The sequence below is a fragment of the Triturus cristatus genome, chromosome 7 (genome assembly GCF_964204655.1).
Source record: "Triturus cristatus chromosome 7, aTriCri1.1, whole genome shotgun sequence".
Taxonomy (NCBI): domain Eukaryota; kingdom Metazoa; phylum Chordata; class Amphibia; order Caudata; family Salamandridae; genus Triturus; species Triturus cristatus.
The window spans coordinates 742,023,835-742,038,227 of NC_140590.1; the positions used below are offsets into that span (position 1 = coordinate 742,023,835).

A 14,393-nucleotide genomic window follows, 5' to 3' on the forward strand; every position below is an offset into this window, starting at 1 on the left:
ATATTCACGGGGTGGTGTTACAGTGCACATGGGCTTGAGAGTGTCATAGCATATGCACTAGCTTGTGGAATACAACACAGAGGTGTGTGGCACTCAGCAGGCAATGGTGGGTGTAACACAGCATTGAGCTCTGCCAGGAGCGCGCTGTGACTCTCAAGTGATGTTCGTCCCCTTTCCAGAGAGTAAAATAAAAAGTATTACACATCCGGCAGTGGATGTGTGTTTTATTAACCGTGAGGGGGGTTTCTTGCATAGTTTTGGTCGAATTTTTGTCGAATCCCCTTTGAATGGCTTGGTGTGCATGTGTATTAAATCTGCCCGTCAATAGCTACCCATGTTTGTATAAATAAACGACAAGGGTGTCTACCGGGATTAGGCACGGTAGGGCATCAGACATGTCAGAGCTTCACTAGTGGTGTAAATAAATTCCACGTGGATTCATTGTATGCATAGTCGCCTTTTAATGAATATCACGCAAATCGTCATGGTGATAGGTACGTACGGTTTGTCCAGCATGTCCTAGGTGTGTCTATAAATATATATTTTTTTAAAATAATAAAAAACAGTGGCCGGCCCTGGGGATTTGGGTCAAAAAAATATAATTAGGAGACAGGCCCTGGGGGATGGGGTCATCAGGGCCAATAAATTAGAATAAGAAGGGGAACCACACAGCCCCCCTTCTTAAAAAATTAAAATAAATAAAAGACTGGCATCGTGCCGGAGGCCACGCCCCCTCCTTGCAGCACTCTGCAAACGCGCCCCCTGGCGAATTGTAAGTTGGGGAATTAATTCCTCTTCAATACTGAGGGTCCCTGAGGGCCAACTAGCCCAACAGGCATCTCCAGTATGCGCCAGGGAGCTGCGCTGCAGACAGGTGTTCTGAGGCCAAGCCCCTTTTTACACCTCTCTGCAACGCAGCTCTGTGGTGCTTACTGGAGGTACCTAGTGGTCTAGTTTGACCCTAGGGACCCTTAGGATTCAAGGGGACTTAATCTCTCAACTTAGAACAGCCACAGGGCGCGTTTACACAGTGGTGAAGGGAGGGGACGGGGCCTGAGGTGACGTGTGCAAACACGCACTATGGCACGTTTTAAATTGGGGATATAATTTCCCTTCAATACTGAGGGCCCCTGGAGGCTAACTAGCCCACCAAGTGCTTCCAGTAAGCGCCACTGAGCTGCATTGCAGAGAGGTGGTCCAGGCCGTGCCACTTTTTACACCTCTCTGCAACGCAGCTCTGTGGCACTTACTGGAGGTACCTAGTGGGCTTGTTGGACCCTAGGGACCCTCAGGATTCAAATGAACGTAATCTCCCAACTAAAATCGGACACGGCGTGTTTACACAGTGGTGAAGGGAGGGGACGGGGCCTGAGTTAACGTGTGCAAAAACGCCCTGTGGCCTGTTTTAAGAGGTAGTTTTAATCCCCCTGCCCTATTGTATACTAGGGGCTTACAGAGGAGGTCATGCTAATCACAGGGGGACCACAACGCATAATGTTCCCTAGTGTATGTAGGTGTTTTCACTGTATTCTAAGCTTCTTTTAACATAGCACTGGCTTTAGGACTGGTTAGTCAGACTCAGTTACCACCAGTATCCGTCTGAAAAAGTTGAGGGTACAGGATGATTTTGCAACAAGGCTTCTTTCTGCTCTTCTTTTTGTTCTTTCTGCACGTTATCCTTCTTCCTGCACTTTTCTTCGTCTTTGAGGACTTCTGTTGCTTCTTTCTGCACTTCTTTTTTTTCTATCTGTGCATTTTTTCTTCTTTCTTCACATGTCCTATCTCTGTAGGCATAGTTAGAAATTAGGATTTAAAAAACCTTTGAAATTCACAGAAAAAACCATAGGTTTCAGGCACGTTATAGTTAGGAATTAGCATTTAAAAAACCTCAGAAATTCACTGAAAAAACCATAGGTTTCAGGGGTGTTATAGTTAGCTGGACTTTTCACTTGTACAAAACCATTGAAATTCCCCCGTTATAGTTAGTTCAGCTAACTATAACTCGCGCGCCCGCAATGCACTGCTGATGACGTCACATATTACATCACTCATGACATGGTCAGTGACATCACTCATGACATCACTGATGACATCATCCTTGTGATAGAGTGGCAGACCTCCTCTCACCCTAATATAACCTTTGATACACACATTCAAAAATAGAGACTAAAATTTTCAAAACAATGGACATACCAATACCAGTTACAACAACCTCTAAGATCCACATACACATCCACTCATTCACCAACAGTCCTATACAGTCACTCATACATGTACTCACTCATCATATGTACTCATACACCTATACATCCTGTTACACAATGCCACTCATTCATAGTTACTCACACACATAGTCACTCATGCTAATAAAGAATCAAACATACATTTACTTGCATATACAGTTATACACACACCACCACACTTACTTCTACGGAAACTTACACATCCTTAGTCTTTTAAACAATTACTTGTAGAAACACATACTTATTCATACAGGAACTCTTTCAATCTCTCACTCTCACATATACTCACTTATATACACCAATAGTCACATATACTAGTTTAAAACATATGTAGTTACTCATAAAGACACTATTGAGACAGTCATTCACTCACTAACACACCCATACACACACTCATCCACCCATACAGTCCTGCACACATGCTGTCTTCAACACATACAAACAGTGAGTCACTCATTCATGCACCTATGCACTACGTAATACCCCCCACCGAACCATGCAGACACTCAGACTGATACTCAAAAAAACAACTAATAACCTATATAGACTCCCATGTAGCTACTCACCAACCCATGCAGCCACTTATACACAAAGTGAGAGACTGGTACAGAGATTTACATATTTAAACATTACTCACTAAGCCATGTATTCACTATGATACACTTAATCAGTCAGTTACACAATCAATTTTTCAAAAACAAATCATCCATTTAGACACTTATATACCCATTTATTCTTCCATCGACCTTGAGATATACATATATAAAACATATTTAATTTTCAGAAAAACACACATTCACTGGATGATGTCATGAGTGATGTCATCAGTGATGTCATTTGAGATGTCATGAGTGATGTCATGAGTGATGTCACTGACCATGTCATGAGTGATGTAATATGTGACGTCATCAGCAGTGCATTGCGGGCGCGCGAGTTATAGTTAGCTGAACTAACTATAACGGGGGAATTTCAATGGTTTTGTACAAGTGAAAAGTCCAGCTAACTATAACACCCCTGAAACCTATGGTTTTTTCAGTGAATTTCTGAGGTTTTTTAAATGCTAATTCCTAACTATAACGTGCCTGAAACCTATGGTTTTTTCTGTGAATATATATATATATATATATATATATATATATATCCATCCTACTGGCGGTCGCCAGTAGGTAGTTATAGTTAGGACCTATTATCCATAGGAAATCCGCAACATTATATATAATTATTTGTGTACAGCGTGCATGTATGAGATAAATGTGGGTTGATTATCAGGTCCGTTTAACTCTGGAACAGTCTTTCACCTTCGTTAAGAGCATTTCAAGATCTGCTCCAGTTTAGCAAACCACTCAAATCTTGGCTTTTTCCTGTATACTGTTCCAGATTTTCCATAACTCTTTCGTTCTAAAAGGCTATCACCAGGATTCCTTTCAGGTTGCAGTTGAGCTTCATAAATATTCGTTGATTCGTTGATTGAGTTTGTCTTGGTAATGTCAACTATACCCTTATGAATTTCGGTGGGAGGCAGAAGGGTGCATTCAAACCACGGATAGCAGGAGGTGAGGGACTAATGCATCTCTGTGGAGGAACCAGATCCCAGTCTATATGTTAACAATTGGTAACTAAAGCTATGCTATGCAGCTGAAACTGTCTGGAGCCTAAAAAGGGACAGGTAGGCCCTGCTCACTTGTGCCAAGTGGCGTGCATTTTATTTTTTATTTAAAATTTTTATATAGCGCTAGCTTGACCCGTGGGTATCAGAGCGCTTTACATACACACAGTAAAGACAAAAGAAAAATTGCAATACATAGTAGGAAGGTGGTAAGGAAGCTAAAAAGAGATTAAAAAAGTACAACATGAAAAAACAGGTAAATAGTGCAGAGAAGGGAGTAAAAACAAACGAAGGTGGCTAACACAGTCCGGTCACCAACTATCCTTGAATGTCAAGAGAGAGAGGAGTCCACTCGGATATACATATTATACTGTGCATGTATAGTCGGGGTCTGATTGGGAAGACGGGCAATCGGGCATTGGTTGATGGGCTGGTGCCTCAGGGTCACCTGTTGGCCGTTTTTTGGGCCTCTGTAAGCAGGTCAAAGAGACTTCCCCACTCCCTGCCAGGCCACTTTAATGTGGCAATAGCATCACAGAGCACCCCCTGACATGCTGTTAACTAAGGCTGGGGTCCAGATGTCGTATTAGCCTTTGGGGCATTCTCACCTCGGCTCACTGCTTCGCATGCTCAGCCATGAGGCCACTTCTCTTACCCCTTCCCCAGCCTATTATAACCTCAGGGCATTTAGATGTCAAGCGTGGTGTGAAAAAGGAGCAGTTATCCCCCCTACCCCCCCCCCCCTTGCAGGGCCATCACTTTTATACCATGAGGGGTGAGGGGGTGCATGGAGGTGTGTTCTATGCAGGGGCCTCGCAGGGGGGCAGGTGATATTTGGCCATTCTCACCTAAACCCCCCTTCCCCCAGGAGCAGCAGCAATGTGTATTTTGACACCTCCCTTGTCAGCTAAATGCCCTGAGGCTATAATTGGCAGGGGAGGGGGAAAGAAAAGTGACCTCCTTAGCAGTGAGGTGCTGTCACCTCAGCCCCAGTGTCTTTTAGGCCTTGTTGGGGGAGAGGAGATAGTTGCATATAATTGAATGTAGCTCCATGGTCAAAGCTGCAGACGTTGAAACTGGGTTCAAGTCTCAGTATCAGCTCAACATCCTGTGATTCTGGGCACATCACTTAATCTCCATACTGAAAATTAAAATTAATTTGATGTTGTGTAATGTAACTGGTGCTCATGTCTCCAATGACTTTGGACCAAATTCACGCTATACAAAACTATAACCAGCCCAGAGGCGCAACTAGAGACAAACTTTGAAAGAGGGGGGTGGGGGGGAGCGGAAACTTCTAGCAATATGGAGAGTGGAGATGCCGGGGCTCGAAGAAGGGGTAAAAACTACAACAAAGCCTAGTTAACAAGTAAATGGTGTTTTAAAGACCTGTGAAGTACTCGGGTGGCTGTGTGTGTGTGTGGCCGGGAAGCTGTCTCAGCCCGGGCTGACACACACGACGGGGAGGGCTGATGCCCTTTGAGCCTAATGGACGTTGCACATGCGCGCCCGAACCAGCCAGATTCCAGTGAGACTAACCAGATGGGGAATGTAGGCCACTTTTTTTTGCAGTGCTCGGTCCTAATTGTGATCCCAATCCGACGCTATGTACAGTAATGAGAGGTCCTAGTTTGATCAATGGTGTAATTTCCCCCATGCTTTCATCCCTACAGTCCCCAGTGACCTGACCCCGGAAGAACAGCAGGAGCTGGAAAACATCCGACGTCGAAAGCAGGAACTACTGGCTGACATACAGGTAAGAGGCTGGAGGAGGCAACAGCTTCTAGATATTACTACTAGTACGAGATGGACATACCCGACATTCAGGTGCGAGTCAAAGACACTGTGGGGAGAAACTGACTAATGCGCACAGTGGATATATGAAGTGCCAACAAGACGTTTGCAGGGCCGTTGAGACTTTGGGAAACAGAAGGCATGTAAAAACGATTTAAAGACAGTAACGTACAAACTAGGAGTTAAGGAGGATAAGGGAGATACTTAATGAAAAGGGGCGGTATTTATTTAGCGGTTGTACACTGCGTTCATGCATTAGCTCGACGTACAGGAAATTGAGAACAATATAGTACATAAAACGAACATTAGACATTAGAACAGTGGAAGTTGGTAGTGTGGGTACGGAAAACCTGCAATAAGATAGAGAAACAGTAGCACGTGAGAATGGTTTGCTTTAAGTGCCAGATTTAGTAGGTGGCTTGGTCAGTAAGTTAGTTATGAAAGAACTAAGTTTTAAGTCAGCTGAGACTAGGAGGGAGCTCCGGTTGCGAGTGATGGCTCCAATGCAAGTTGGGTGCAATGCTTGAAATTTCTTGAATGTGGGTGTTTTGAGACATACAGATTTTTTTATTCTGAAGCCTCGTAGAGCACCTCAGATAGCGACAAGTTTGTCAAATATGTTAATTAAATTGATGGCCTCGTAGATGTAGAGACAGTTTGATCTGGGAACCTGTGTAATTCTTTAAGGGCGAACAAACTTCAATCAAACGTTATTTAAGATGGTGATGGTCTGTTCGTTAAGTGAAGGATATCCTTGATGGGGCGAGTGCATTTTAAAAATCTGGTCGAAAGATGCGTTCTTGAGAAATCAAGCACAAGTGAACAAGAAGAATGTGGAAGAACTTGAGTGTGCATGTTTGATTGTGAGAAGCCATGAACAGAGCTAGTTGGGGGTTGACAAGGAAGGGCAGTGACTCCACAAGATGGGGAAGAAACCTGAAAGTGACAGACCGCTGTATCAGCATCAGTGACATTAGCGCTACACTCTGCATTCTATGCAGAAAACATGGCAGTTTCTCAAAACATACTCTGAACAAAAGAGATTGTGCTGTGAATGTAAACGAAATGAACAATTGATAGACAGAGTGCAAAACTGTCATACATTCACCCCAGTACAGAGATCTGGGCCTAAATCGTTTTTTTGCTCTCCATGCCATTCCAGTTTGAACCCAGCCATATGCAAATCAGTCTTGACCCTGCGCCCAATGGGAACAGTCCAGTCCGAACTGCCAGGCCTGGGCGTCCCTGGACTGGAAACAAGCATCCGAGGACCGGTTTCGGGGTTTCACACCTCTATCAGCCAGGATCGCTGAGTTCTGTAACACGTCACGACTGGCAGCCACTGACTGTAGGCAGCTGCCAATCGCGTATTGCGCCTGCCTCAAGGAATCATTTGCAATTTAAATAATTAAACACACATGCTCTTAGGTGTGTGGCTGCACTCCACCACTCTGTCTCGCTTACCAACTTCACTTGCAGCGACTCTGCTCTGCGAGACAGGCTCAGGCCGCGAGCCACTGCGACAATATTCTCCATTTGCCGCCCGCCTGAGAGTCCTCTCTGCCAGGCTTGACGTGTTGAGTGACAGTCCTGGCCGCTGCGAATCTGGTCACTCCAGTCTTCCTCTTTCGGCAATTGAATTTGCCGCAGCCAGGGTTCAAATTAACTGCAGCTCAGACTGAGACAGCTGAGCCACGCAGTGGCCGGCAGTGCAAGCAGGCAGCGCTGCCCGTGCAGCATGATGATTTGCCGCAAAGTAGCCCAGCGCCTCCCACAAGTTAACTCCAGCAGCAGGACTTGATGTCCGGTCCACGCAGCTCCGCGATATGGGCTGTCATGTCTCACTAGTGACCATTGTGCACTACCTCGACGTGACCTCAATATGAGCACCACGCAGGGGTGGGAATCCGTCTCCTTCTGAGAACTCAGCTTCTGATACATTGTAATATTAAGCAGCCTGCCAGCAGAGTGTCCCAATCCTGCGGGAGCAGCGCGCGCAGGCCACGGCACGCTGATAGATGTCTCTCCACTGCTTTATTTTGGCAGCGCTAATATGGCTTGTCTTGTTATAGCTGAGGCGCTATGTATAATGCGTGACATTGCATTTCAGTACGGTGAGGTGGAGCACCACACTTAACTGCGTAAGTCCAACGTCCGATGAGTGTTACTTGGCAGGACTGGAAATGCAAGACTGTCTTGCATATCCCTATATATTTTATCTGCTCTTTAATGGATTTGCCCCCTTTTAACTCTTTGGGCGATTATACTTGTGGGCAGTCACTGATGCTTTTTCTTTTTTTTTTTTAAAGGAGAGTGCCCTTATCTGAAAACCAAGTTATGTTCACAATTTTTCCTGACAAACTATTGTCTGTGAATAATGTAAAACAGTAGTGCAACAACAACAATTACAGTTAACTAGGTCTGATCCATTCAAATTAAGCTTTTGGTAACTAACCATGTTCTGTAGAGCAGCAAGGCTAAGGTTGCACTGAGCTGGAGGCTTCCTTCTATTTTAATTTATTTTGAAAACTGTTGATTTTTAAATAGATGTTTGGGACTCGCCTGGAAAAAACAATTTTATGTATTGTAACTTGTTTTTATGTTTTCTCAATGCTTTTCAATAACTAAACAAATTATTCATTCAGTTAACAAAGTCTATAGAGGAGCAGTCTCTGCTTAGCCATATTTCTTTATACGTTTGTGCTACAAAATATACTATATTAATTAAAACAGGCATTTAGCTCAGAATTTCCTCCGAATTTTTCTTTAATCATTCATTTAGGTATGTGTTTATTACAGTGATTGACTCCAAATATGGATTTAAGTTTTGATTTAGTGGCAAAAGTGATCTCAAATTACTTTCAGGGGCTTAAGTATATGTTTTAATTCATAACTTTCCAGTATCAATGCCAAGAACAGGTTTGTCACATACATGTTAATGCATATCTCACACCAGGGTAGTACTTAAACATCTCCTGGTCCTATAGCATACGGACTATCACACCAATAGAGCACCTTATGTTCAACTATACCTTTCCTGCTATATTCAGCCAGATCATCAGCTAATGTGCAAGTTCATGCAGAACTGTCGACTATCTGTGTATCATATTCTCCCAGACGGTCAAACATGGCACGTAAGAGATCCAAATCGCATTTTGCGGTATTGTCAAAGTGGACTTTCCTAAGTCACCATTCTTCCGCCAATGCCCACTCCAAAAAGTCAGTCCGCCATCTAGCTACCTGGCATGTTGTAGGTTAAAGTTACTTGAGTGATTCTCTTGCAGCCAAAATGCTATACACATGGGTATTTTTCTCTCTCTATTCTTTCTGTTTTCTTTTCCCTTATTTTTTTTTCTTCTTTTTTTAGTTTGGGACAAGGGGTTATGGGCAAAGATGTATTGCTTTTATTACTACATTTTTAAAAGGTGGGATGTGTTATGGGCACCCGTGTTCCCTGCTGTGGGCAAGTCGCTTTAGGAGCTTTTAGTGCACTGTGGTGCCCGCGGACTGGGATACAGGGGTCGATTTACTCTTAACAGGTCTAATTCAATTTTTCCTTAACAAGGTCATGGGACCCTTGTTGTACTGCACTGTCACCCAACCATGCTAAAGTGATTTTACATCTTTGACCCCTTCCTCTCATTACAACAAACAGGGACACACCTGTAGAATCAATCACTGTCACTCTGTATGCCCACACAGCCTTCCGTACTGCAATCCACTAATCACATTGTTTACCAACACACTCTGAATAACCCCCTGTATCACTCAGTTAAACCTTTCCACTATATCATTCCAACTGGGGTTGTTAAGAGATCTCCTCTTGTGCCTCACACCCACCTTCCCAAAATATGTCCATCTACATTAGAAACGAGCTTCACACTGTTAGACCTGACAGCCTTACGGTGGGCTTTCCTCAACTTTTTGCCTGCCTCCCTCCTGTTTTTGCTGGCTCTAGAACTCTGTGCATCTCAGCGCTGCTAATCAGTGCTAAAGTGATTGTGCTCTCTCCCTTAAAACATGTGCTCACTCCCTTAAAACATGCTAACATTGGCTCGTACCCAATCAGCATATTTAATTTGCTTATAAGTCCCTAGAAACATATGCACTGCAGGTGCCCAGGTCCTGTAAATTAAATGCTACTAGTGGGCCCGCAGCATTGATTGTGTCGCTCACGTAAGTAGCTGCCTGAAAATGTCTCAGGCCTGCCAAGGCAGGGCCTGTGCGTGTAGTTCGCTGTCACTGTAACTAGGCAGGTAAAACTACTTGCCAAGCTCTGAACTCCCCCTTTCATTAGATATAAGTCTCCCCTAAGGACGGACTTTGGCAACCCAGAGGGCAGGGTGCTATCTAAGCAAAGGAAAGGGGATGTACTCGTCTGCTTTACATGCCCTGGTTGTGGAAATCTGCATATTTAGTTTTTCACTAGAATGAGGCCAACTCCCCTCATAGACTAGTATAGGGAATTCCCTTACGTGCTTTTAAGTGGTAATTCCTGATCCCAGGGGAGGAGCTTTATCATGTTTGGTATGAGTGGAATAGTAGTGATACATGCGCTTTGCTAGTAAGGGTGGATTTAACACTACTAGTGCAGAAATACCACTTTCAGACAGTGGGCATTTTTCGACTCTTAACCTCCAGCCTTTCTCCCATTCTTCCCTGACTGCCATACGCCTAGGAAGGCTAAAGGGAGCTGAACACCCCTCTGAATAAATCTGCATTCCGATGGTTGTCCTGGGCGGAAGAGAGGAAAGGGGGCTCCCACCGGGGGATCAAGGTGTAATGACCTGACCCCACCGAATGGCTGGTGATCTCCATAGATAGCCTGGCAGAGAGGACTGGCTTGAAAGGGGAGCTTGTGCACTTCAAAACCACTAGTTGAAGTTTCCTCCACATCAAATGCATATTTGGGTAGGTGTATTGGGTCTCTGACCCTCCCGAATGACACTTCTGGAGCTACACCGAATCTCTGTCAGAAGAACTGCAGTGCTGCTCAAAGGCCTCAACTCGACTGTTTTTCTAGAAGGACTGCTTTCCTGCTTGTTGCCTTGTTGCCTGGTGCTCTCTGACCCTGCTGGAAGGAGAGCTGGACTCCTTTCCACCAAATGATATCCAAGGGCTTGTTAGCTTGCCTCCTGTTCTGATGTCTCGGGGACACATAAGACTACCAGCAATTCTGCTGGTGCTGCTGGTCTCCGCCTTCCGTGAGTTCTACCCAGGCCTGAGGTGCCCCCTTCCAAGTTCTTGCCCTCAGAAGTGGGTTCTGCAGCTGAGTTTCTGGCACATCCGATATGATGCAACGTGAAGCCCCGCAAAGCCTCGCCACACATCAGATGGCTTTTGGAACTGACACCAGACGAAGCAAAGCCTCGCCGCACAGCCTCTCAGAACTGACTCCGGATGGTGCAATGCCTCGCAGCGCAGACTGAACCCCAGCATCCAACTCACTGTGTTCAGCTGGCCCAAGTGGGTCTCTGTAGCCGACCTGTGCTCCATCGCGGTCAGCCTGAAGTGTGGATTTGCAGAGGTCCCTCACGAAGTGAAGTAACCTTTTTAGTGCTACCTGCTTCTAAGTGCTTTATTGCATTTATTTGTACAAAATTCAATATCTCAACTTCCACTTGACGGATATTGATAGGTTCGAGGCATGTGGGCTGCTGAATTCATATCTGTGCATAGATCGCCGCCTAGTGTTGGGTCCGGATGTTTGCACGTTGTTGTCCTGGAAGAGTCTTCGAGGTATCCTGGGATAGGTGACTCCTCCCCTGGACTACAGTGCGCATGGGCATCCTCTCCATCCTCAGATTGTTTTTTTCCGCCATTGGGTTCGGATGTGCTATCTTAACTCAAGTTAGGAAAAACTTTGTCGAGGCCAAAAGGCCTTTAGTTCGCGTCGGTACTGTTTTCTCGATCGGTTTTGATACTACCTTTGTTAGTTTACTAACTTTCAGAACCGACTTTTCGCATCTTACCTGCCCATCGACGACATCGACGATGGAATCGAGGACACCATTCAAGAGGTGTCCGGTATGCAATGCGAAATATCCCCACATCGACGTCCATCCGGTGTGCAACAAATGCCTTTCGCCGGATCACGACGAATCTACATGCATGGCCTGTGCCCGGTTCCGTTCCAAGAAGACTCTACGGAATCGACGAGCGGCGAGACTCGAAGCGCAGCACGCGGCACCGGCCCCGGCAGACATCTTCAACGCCGAGACCGAAGATGTCGAAGAATCGGAGATCCTACCCTCCAGTCCCGTTTCTGAACATGACTCCGGATCGGACGACGTCGACGAATCACTCTTTCGCAGAGATGAAGACGACACCGAGGTAGGAGACTACGATGAGGCCTTAGGGGCCGAAGAGAGTAGCTCCAATGACGAGCAAGGCCTACCCGTTCAGACTGAAGAGAGCCCCGTGCCACAGTCTATGGCTCCGGTCGAGGGATCGCCTTCGGGCCTTACCCGAGACCTATCCCGCAGTTCTTCGGCCCCGCCCTCGGGCCCGGCCTCGGACATTCAGCGACAGCCATTATTACCTAAACCGGCTGGTTTCCCTTCTTCCAAACCGAAACCGAAAGCTGCACTGGTTCAATTGAAACCGAAACCAAAAGTGACGCTGGTCGGATCGAGGCCTTCAACACCTTCGACGCCAGCGAAACGCGTCGGCACCGAGCGCACCAAGCGAGACTTCGGTGCCGAACTTGAAGCGGCCGACGTCGGAGTCGGCATACGGAAAAAGGCCGTCGGTGCCACCAAACCTGCTCGGCTCCCGGCGTCGACGCCATCGACTCTGACACCAAAGGTCACACTGCCTGCTGCGTCTCACATCGCTTCCACGGCAACACCAAAGCCTCATGCATCGAAGACGTCGACGGCCATTCCCGCCCCTCGACTCGATGACCCACCGGCGCCGAAAAAGTCCACGGCCGCCTCTACAGACCTGGTCGGCGCTAAAGCCTCAAAGGCGCTCCAAGTGCGACCTGTTGCGGCACAAAGCAGCAAAACCAAAACGGTCCTCCAGGACACGTCGGGCTCCGGCCCAATAAAAGCTCCAGCAGCCTCTTCGGCGCCAGCCAACATTACTTTTGGCCTGCCTCCATCCACGATCCCGAAAATGTTCCAACTCAGGACACGGGTCACCCACACCACGATTACACCTGCTGAGACGTCTTCATCACATCTCATCGACGCCAACACCGGCAGGATGGTTATCCACGAACGGAGGATAACTTCGGAGCCACCTTTGGACCCTTTCCGGATCCCACTAAAAAGAAAGCTGCCTGTGGACTCAGAACCTGTCCTCTGCGAATCTTTCCACTCGCCCTACCAGGATCCACAATCATTCTCTCCCACACACTCCGACACGGATGCGTTGGAGGACTACATGGGTGACCAAGTCCCCTACCACGGAGACATAGACCCTGATGACCAACAGGACCCTGATCAAACTTGGGGCGACCCTGTAGACCCAGGTGCACCTCTAGATGCACAGGACCCACAACTCTATGGGGCGAAAACATCTCCCACAGAGGACACTGCAGCGTTCAACGCTCTTATTGAACGTGCTGCGAATAATCATGGAGTGCAGCTTCACTCTGACACCGTCGAGGACGACTTTCTTATGGACACCTTCGCATCCTCAGAAAGGCATGTAAAAACTCTGCCCATGTTGAAAGGGGTCCTCAAACCTGCCAAGGACATCTTCAAAGAACCCACCAGGGCGCGGGTAATAAACCCCAGGATCGATAAGAAATACAGATCGGCGCCTGGGGACCCTACTTACATCAGAGGCCAATTACCACTAGACTCCATTGTCGTAGCGAATGCTCGCAAGAGGGCTCACTCGCAAACGACAGGTGACGCTCCTCCCCCGGACAAAGAGTCCAAGGTGTTAGAGACCTCTGGCAAGCGAGTTGCCGCCCAGGCTGCCAACATATGGCGCATAGCCAACACTCAAGCGCTCCTCGCTCGCTACGATAGAGCGCACTATGACACATTGGAGCAACTACTCCAACATCTCCCTGACCAGTTCAAAGAAGGTGCAGAAATTCTTATCAGAGAGGGACAGCTACTCGCAAATGCTTCCATCAAGTGTGCACTAGATGCCGCAGACACGGCTGCCAGGGCCATAAACACAAGCGTCATGCTGCGACGACATGCCTGGTTGCGAATCTCCGGATTCAAACCTGAGGTGCAAAATAATATACTCAACCAGCCTGTCAACCCCGACTATTTATTCGGACCGGAGGTTGACACCACCCTTGAGAAAATAAAAAAGGACACGGACACCGCAAAGTCCATGGGGGCTTTCCAGACTCAGTCCTTTCGGAGCAGCTCCTTTCGTCGCCCCGGAAATAGAGGAGCAGGTAGAGGACAGGGGTCACAGCAGACATACAACAAGGGCAATACACAAACCACCTACGATAAAAACACCCGGGGTGGATATCGTGGCTCCAGTACAAAGGGAAGAGGACGCGGCTACGGCAACACCAGGTCCTCCCCCAAGAACAAGCAGTGACGCCCTCTCCCTTCCTCCCGACCACATAACACCTGTCGGGGGAAGGCTACAAAGGTTCCTGTCCACGTGGAACTCCATCACCACGGACAGGTGGGTCAAAGATATTGTCAAATACGGTTACTGTCTAGAGCTAACCTCCACTCCACCCACAATTCCTCCAAGAAACCGTCCTATGTCCTCAGAGCACTTAACGCTCTTACAGCAGGAGGTGCAAAGTATGCTTCTAA

At 46.9% G+C, this 14,393-nt stretch overlaps 1 protein-coding gene across 3 annotated transcripts in view; it reads left to right on the top strand.

The window, feature by feature from the left end:
- Positions 1-14,393, top strand: part of CYTH1 (cytohesin 1) — a 765,922-nt gene that overhangs the window by 318,076 nt on the left and 433,453 nt on the right. For all 3 annotated transcript variants that reach the window (XM_085617468.1, XM_085617467.1, XM_085617469.1), the window contains exon 2: positions 5,523-5,605. In XM_085617468.1, coding sequence (XP_085473594.1) covers positions 5,523-5,605 — 83 coding nt within the window. The remainder of the gene's footprint in view (positions 1-5,522; positions 5,606-14,393) is intronic.